The sequence below is a fragment of the Frankliniella occidentalis genome, unplaced genomic scaffold (assembly GCF_000697945.3).
Source record: "Frankliniella occidentalis isolate FOCC.00 unplaced genomic scaffold, Focc_3.1 Scaffold28, whole genome shotgun sequence".
NCBI classification, from domain to species: Eukaryota; Metazoa; Arthropoda; class Insecta; order Thysanoptera; family Thripidae; genus Frankliniella; species Frankliniella occidentalis.
The window spans coordinates 2,305,643-2,313,021 of record NW_026267158.1 but is presented as its reverse complement, the minus strand read 5'-3'; the positions used below and the strand labels follow the sequence as shown (position 1 = coordinate 2,313,021).

General features: G+C 38.3%; 2 protein-coding genes across 7 annotated transcripts in view; both read right to left on the bottom strand.

Annotated features, from left to right (window-relative positions):
• Positions 1-143: 143 nt before the first annotated feature.
• Positions 144-3,411, bottom strand: LOC113209288 (tumor susceptibility gene 101 protein). 4 transcript variants are annotated; one of them, XM_052265562.1, is made up of 11 exons: positions 3,287-3,411; positions 3,013-3,068; positions 2,829-2,913; positions 2,470-2,535; positions 1,875-1,940; positions 1,531-1,694; positions 1,278-1,431; positions 960-1,192; positions 625-861; positions 421-551; positions 144-342 (listed from the first exon to the last, which is right to left on the bottom strand). In XM_052265562.1, the coding sequence occupies exons 2-11, from the start codon at positions 3,058-3,060 to the stop codon at positions 159-161; spliced, it is 1,368 nt and encodes a 455-aa protein (XP_052121522.1). In that variant the 5' UTR covers positions 3,061-3,068; positions 3,287-3,411; the 3' UTR covers positions 144-158. The 4 variants fall into 4 exon arrangements, with proteins under 4 accessions (XP_052121522.1, XP_026282501.1, XP_026282502.1 ...); XM_026426716.2 differs by lacking the exon at positions 1,875-1,940; XM_026426717.2 differs by lacking the exon at positions 2,470-2,535.
• Positions 3,412-4,373: 962 nt separating this feature from the next.
• LOC113209287 (facilitated trehalose transporter Tret1) overlaps positions 4,374-7,379 on the bottom strand; it is a 19,502-nt gene continuing 16,496 nt past the window's right edge. For 2 of the 3 annotated variants that reach the window (XM_052265560.1, XM_052265561.1), the window contains exons 2-8: positions 6,392-6,473; positions 6,018-6,277; positions 5,757-5,933; positions 5,479-5,679; positions 5,247-5,390; positions 4,964-5,155; positions 4,374-4,887 (exon numbers count right to left, since the gene is read on the bottom strand). In XM_052265560.1, coding sequence (XP_052121520.1) covers positions 4,522-4,887; positions 4,964-5,155; positions 5,247-5,390; positions 5,479-5,679; positions 5,757-5,933; positions 6,018-6,277; positions 6,392-6,431 — 1,380 coding nt within the window. In that variant the 5' untranslated portion in view covers positions 6,432-6,473 and the 3' untranslated portion in view covers positions 4,374-4,521. Of the gene's footprint in view, positions 4,888-4,963; positions 5,156-5,246; positions 5,391-5,478; positions 5,680-5,756; positions 5,934-6,017; positions 6,278-6,391; positions 6,474-6,656; positions 6,934-7,379 lie in introns of those variants that run through there. The other variant, XM_026426715.2, reaches the window with a different exon arrangement.

The window sequence follows — 7,379 nt, the reverse complement described above, 5'->3', positions numbered from 1 at the left end:
TATATGTATATGTCTGCCTAAACTGCTTTGAAAATCTACAAGGCTTCGTTGTACACAAAGAAAGAAGCATGAGGAAATAAACTTTTTCTGTTAATGTGACCAAGAGAGAGAAAGAGTACTGTATGATTGTGGCTGAGACAAAGTCCAAATGAAAACAATTACTTTAATCCAGCCTTTTGACGGCATTTTTGCATTAATGCTCTCAACATAAATTGTCTTCGTGACAAAGATCTCACTTGTTTTAAGAATACATCTAGATCAATTACACCTCGACGTAGTGCCTCTCCAACATAATATATAGTGTCTTCAAGTGCTGCTTCTTCAGCATATGAGTTCAATATCCTGGGGAAGCAAAACAAAAACTGTTAAGTTTGCATCAAAAAGTTTACAGATAGAGGAATAAATGTACAATGAACATACTGCTTATACAAGGGAGCAGTTGTAGTTACAGCCTCATCCACATCCACTTCCTGGTCAGAGAGACGTTCAGTAGCTTTACTTAGCTCCTCTTCTTTATCTTTCAGCATTGAAATATTTTTATCAAGCTCTTCCTGTGAAACTCAAAGAAACTTTAGTATTTTGATAAATTGTATAAAAATAGGGAAATAGATGAGAAGTGTTTACCTGCTCTTTAGAGAGCCTGGAAAGAATGTTGTCCAATCGATTTTTCCCAGCTCTGAGCTCAGATTCTGTTTGACGGAGAATATCCAATTCATCACGAGCTCGACTAGACTGCTCACGCAATGAACGCCTCATCTTATCTTCAACAGCAGACAATAAAGACGCTCTAATATGCTCTTCAGTTATTGTTCCTGTTCCAGAATCAATGCCAGAATTCTGGGTAGTTGCAGATGGTGGCATCTATAAAAGACAAAGTACATACGTCATACAAAAGTAGAACATAGAAGTGCAAACTTCAACAGAAACAAAAAGATCTAAACAGCATAATTTGAACTTACTGATGGACCTGCTGGGTATTGACCTGAGGGATATGCAGGATATGGTAATTGATTACCCCCAGTGGGATATGGAGGGTAACCTGAATTAGAGCCTGATTGTGAGTTATAGCCTGGATAAGGAGCAGGGAACCCCCCAGAATATGGAGTTGCTGGTGGATAGGGTGCTGAGTTATAACCACTGTTAGCAGTTGGATAGGGAGGATTTCCTCCCCCACTTGGAACTGGCATGTAAGCTGAAAATTCAGAAACAGAATATTTATGGTAGCCTAGGCACATTCAAAAAGGCAAGGTCTTAGTTCAGTGGGTTAAATATATTACGTTGAGTAGGGTAAGGTGTAAAACTTGATGATTGTTGCTGGTTGGCCTGCTGCTGTTGATGTGAGGTTTCTCTCGGTTTTGCGTAGACAGGAGGTTCCACAGAGAAAGCACTAATCATAGCTTGGACAAGATTGGGTAGCAAGTTTGGTTGTCTCTGAACACAATAATCATAGTCAGGAAACAATAACATATGTTTACAGGAAGTTAGGATTCTCTGAGCATAATTTACAAGCATAACATAAATAATACTTACAGGATCCCACAAATGCAATTGAGGCAAGTAAATTTTTCCACTGTGGTCGGTAGACCTTGAGATTTTCAAGACCATATCAGAAGTGGGTTTTACATAGCATAATGGAGCATTGTTTGGATGAGTGTCCATGATCCAAATACATACAGGAATATTATAGTTTTGACCTGTTGATAGAACAGTAGTTATAGAAAGGAAACTGAAAGATTGTCAACCAAAATGAAGTATTTGACCACATGGGCAAGTAAGATCAATGCAGTGTAAGAAGAGTTTGTTGGGAAAATTGCATTTCACAAGAAGAAAAACAAAAGTGCAATATACCTGGGATAGCTGAGTGTCAAACTTACCCTTGTAAGGTACAGGCACTGTCCCCTTTAAGTTCAACAGGCTCCTCTTTGAACCATTTGAAAATACTGACACACATAAATAAGAAAGTGAAAATTGAGAGCACTAATGAAAGAGGGCAAGAACTGTGTTTTTTAAATTTCTTCTATTGAATTGATGTTCAGAACAAAAAATAGAGGCTACATTTCTAATTTTAAATAAATTTTAAAAGTTTTCGAATAGGTGAAAACAAAATTCATGACAAATTTAAATATTCAAACAAGATTACCATGCATCATACTAATAACCTTGCCATCATCAAGTTTTTCATTTCACAAAAAATCTTTTGAAAACAGATATCAATAAACCCTACTTGCTGCTCATACCCATACATACATCCCTCATGTGTTGTGGGAATAAAATTGGTCCTGTAGAGAGAAAATTCTCCTTACAGCTCTCTAAATTAAGAAATAGATAGAAGAGAGACAGCACCACACACCAGATTTTTAAAAAAATCCTTCAGAAAACAGTAAAGGTTGAAAGAAAAGACTATCCCAGGTTTTAAGAGAGAAGTGAGGGGAAGGCAGAGTCCATTTAAATAGTTTTGGGATCACTCACCCTTGTAAGGAACAGGAATGGTTCCGTGCAATTTACAGAGCTGTTTCTCCTTTCCATCATTGAAAACTATCAAAATGACAAGAATGTAAGTGAGCAGGATTAAAACAATATAGAAAATTTTAGTTCTTTATCACTGCTGGTAACCTTGTTTGATTTAATGTTGACATTGGATTGACAGCTGACAGAAGCATATAGCCTCTATTTTCAAACTCAACCATATCAACAGTTAAATAATAAAGGTTTTAAAACAAATTAGAACAATTGAAACATTTCAAGTTCATGTTGAAACACACACAATTATTAAAGTACAATTTGAAACTGGAGATTTAAGAAGAAGTAAACTAAATGAGACTACTTACCGAAAGGTTCAATTTGATGTGATAAACCTCGGAATTGAGTCACGGTGTTAAGAACATCCCTAGAAGTGACATCTGCGTTTTGGTACTGGAAAATAGATTTAAAGAAAGAATAATGGGTGATTAGTGATACTGATTGGTTGAAAGAGAGATAAAGATATATTTTTCACTTGAACAGAATACAAACCGAATATTTGCTAAGTTTGTCCCTTAATTTCTCCATAGCTGTTACCATACTGATTCCTGAAATATATGTGTGTGGTTAGTTAATTAAAAGAATTGATGTTGCACATGACAGCAGATCATGTACTTTGCAGACTTTGCACCAATTTATCAATAGTTGTCACTAGGGTTAAACGTTTGGTACATGCACACTCGGAACAGAGATTGTCTAATGTTTGTTATGCTGGCTTCAGGGACAAACAGGGGGATGCAGATGCATTTCAACTATTTTAACTCACCAGACCTAATGAAGGATTTGGTTTAAAGTTCTCGTGGACTTGAAAGCAATCAAAAATAACGACGGGCCTGATTGCTGATGACTCAGAAGTTAGAATACTTCAACCCAACGACAACAAGACTGTAAACAAAAACAACAAAAGCAATCAGTTTCGCAAACCCTCCAACTGAATAAAACGAAAAACATGCTTGTTTTATAACACAAATTTAATTTGCAATGAGTTGTCAACGTGTGTTTTAAAATCTTCAAATTTTTTATCGAATTTCCTTTCTTTTAGTATTTGTCGACAAAAGTGGCATTTTTAAAAGTTTGTAGGGGGTTATGTTGTGTTCGTGTTGGCATGCGTGACGTGACGACCGACCTGTCAGGCAGCCAGCGGCGGGCTTAGTTAAAGCAGCTCAGCGTCCAAGCAAGCGCGTTTTGTCGTTTTAGTTTCTCAAGGTTTTAGTGGTTTCAGCAAGCTAGTCAGCCAGTAGCAAGCTTTCCCCAGCAAAGATCTGTCAACTATGCTTTCGAGAGATTTGCATATGCGTCTCGTCACATGTCGCACGAGGTGGATTGCAAGAGCTAAGAACTAATTGGATGTCTCGCGAGATTGATCGCATCGGACCCAATCGCAACAACGTTAACTGGACTATGGCCGAAGATCTGCCTCTCTCTGCACTGCCTGGATGGCTGACTTTGAAAAAGAGACCAAAAAGAACGGAGACGTCTCTCTCTCTCTTAAATGGACTATGCATATCGTGGATCGTTTTTTTTTTTTTTTTTTCGGCGTGTGTGTGTGTGTATGTGTGTTTGAAATAGTGTGCATGACGATTTAGAGAAAACTTCACAAATCTTAGGTACTTTATACTTGTATACTATTCAGCCAAGTATCTTGGGCCTCCTTAATAACTCTTTATTCCTGACTTATAAGGAGAGAGATAGGAGGAAGAAAATAAATTTCAGCTCTCTTTCAACACCCAAGCCATTTTTATTTTTGTAATTGCACAATGTTGGTTGGTGAGATGGGACCAATATTGAAGAAAGTCCAGGGTAGCTAGAACTAGAGAGTAGTGCATGATAGTGGGATATTCAAGAAACCAGAATTTCTAAGAATAAAATCATAGAGCGTAGATTTATTGAAATTAACTTAACAATATTTCTTTAAAATCTAACAAATAAAAACTAGATAAAAAATATTTACATATTTACATTTTTGTTATATACACATTTACATTATTAACAAGATAATGCTTACACTCTCTGTAAATTATCCTGTTCATCTCCAAGCTCTCTTTGAATTTGAACGAATGTCTTACCTTTGGTTTCAAGTACAAAGAAAAATGTGAAAAAGCACCCCAGAACAGAAATGCCCGAAAATACCCAAAATGCACCATATCCACCAATACTTTCTTGTAGGTCACCATAAAATTTCGTAACTATGAATACAGACAACCAATTAACCACAGTGGCAATGGCCATGCCAGTTTCCTTGATTTGTGAGGAAAAAACTTCACCCATGTACAGCCAAGGAATAGGTCCATAGCCTAGAGAAAACACGACAATGAACACCACCATACAAAGGATGGGTAGCCATGAAATGTCCACGTCTGCAGTCACCTGCAAAAGAAAATAAGCTGATAAACACGTTCCTTGTAAGTAAAATTTAGAAAGTCTGATTAGAAAAAATACTTACTGTAGTCTTTTGTTGCAGATAAAAATAGAGACCAAGGACAGCACCAGAGATTGCCATAACAGCACCAGATAAGATTAATAAAGGCTTTCTTCCCAATTTGTCAATTATCAAAGTTGACACATATGTGGCAATAATCTGACAAACTCCCACAATTACTGTGGATTGACTAGGCTCTAGCTTGACATGTGCATCCTAAATTCAAAAACAAGGAAAATTTAAGTTTTTATCAGCCAAGAATTAATTTAGTATTATTATATAGAAGATGTTCATCCAGTCAGCTTACTTCAAAAATTTTGCTAGCATAAAATATGACAGCATTAATCCCACTGAATTGCTGGAATAACATAACTGATAGTGCAAGTATCATTCCCTTCTTGGCAGCAGGAGTTGAAAAAGATTGAACAAAAGGCAGTTTTGCTAATGCGTCCTGTAATGTTGAGATATAAAAATATTATAATTTTTCCATAGTAGAACAGATCATTGACAAAATGTTACATTTACTGTGTGACTATTACCTCTTGCAAGCTCTGCTTAATGGAATCCATTTCATCATTCACATTGTGCGTGCCACGGAAAAACTCTAGAGCTGACTGTGCTTCAGAGACGTGGTTTTTAGACAGGTGCCATCTTGGAGAATCCGGAAAGAAAAGCATCAAACCAGCCATAATGGCTGGTATAATTGCAGACACAATGTTGACCCATAACAACGGTACATCCTATAACCACAAGAAACACTTGCATAAATTTTAGACAATTAAAATCAAGTAATGAGAAAAAAATTGGGTGGTCATACCAAAGCATTCAATGCGTAGATAAATAAGATTCCAGCAGTAATAAGCAGCTGGAAAAAACTCCCCAAGACACCTCTGATAGCTGGTTCAGCTATTTCTCCTGTGTACATAGGGGCTACTACACAATAGGCTCCAGTAACAGCACCCAATAAAAATCTTCCAAGAAGAAGCATCCAGTACTAAAACAAGAGAATGCATTATAGACATCATATAAAACATGCAAAAAAGTACAGTAAAAAATAAATATCTATTTCACAACTTACCGAGTTGGCAAAGGCAAGTAGCAGGTAACCCAAAACAAAAATGGGAGCTAAAAATATAATGACTTTCTTTCTACCAATAATATTGGCGAGGTAGCCAAGTGGAACGGCACCAACAATAGCACCAATTGACAGAAAGGCACTAACCCAAGAAAATTCTGTCTCACTAATTTGGAAATCTCCTTTAGCACCATCTGTTAACGGCTTTTGAGCGGCACTTGTCCACGACATAGTAGTTCCAACCGCCATAGCCGATAAACAGGCTAAAAATATTACAAGTAAAAAAGTTAAGAAGATAAAATAGAAATGAAATGAAAAGTTTTATAATCCAACAAACTGGCAATGTGGTACCTAGACCTGGTTTGGTCAAAACTCACCAGCTAAAGCTGCCACATACTGCATAGACCTACTAGGCATGGTGCTTGATGGTGGGGCCAACAGAGGCGTCTTCTCGGTAAACTGTGGACATAAAAGAAAGTGTAATTAGTGAAGAGCAGTGGAAGTAATTCATCGAGTCTCAACAAGGTAATTTACCAAGAAATTTTCAAGCCCAAAGATCATAGGAATGAGTTAAGGTGTCAAACAATGAAATTACTTTATCCAAATTACATTAAGTTAGATGATCGGCCGTATAAGACTTACCGAACCAGCCATGGCTGAATCATATTCTGTATCAACCTGTTCATCCTGCCTCTGAACCAAGTCCGAATGCCAAGACATAACTCTATCTTTGAACCAACAAAACCCTCAGATCGAAATACGAGACTGACGATGTGGGATTTATGGACCAGCAAACAGGTAGGGCTTAAAATGACGATTGAAATCTTTCGCCACATTGCCCGGCTCGGGCCGGCTTGACTGAATCTGACAATCAATCAGCTGTTTTCTTTTTACTGGGGCAGCGAGTAGTACGTCGACCTGTTGCCTCCCTTTTAATTTGTGCCTTCGCCCCGAATCTGTAGAGGGCAGCACCAGGCAGCACATCTCCTTTCTACTGCGCTTGCGCACTGGTAGGCGCGAATTTTTTGAAGATTAATTATATTCGCACCAATTGGTGCGGATTTCCGTAGACCTACTATTCGCACCAATTGGTGCACATAGCTGGCACTAGTAATTCTCACCAATTGGTGCACCAATGGTACAAGTTGCTATCCGCACCAACGAGTCTGTGGAGGGGGCCGTTGGGGCGGATAGCAGCTTGTACCTTTGGTGCACCAATTGGTGCGGTCTCGGTACAGTCAGCTATTCGCACCAACGCGGGCCCGGAGGAGGCGGTTGGTGCGGATAACAGTCGGTAAGAGTGGCGCACCAATTGGTGCACCTATGTTACTAACCGCTATGCGCACCAACGGGGTCCTGGAGGGG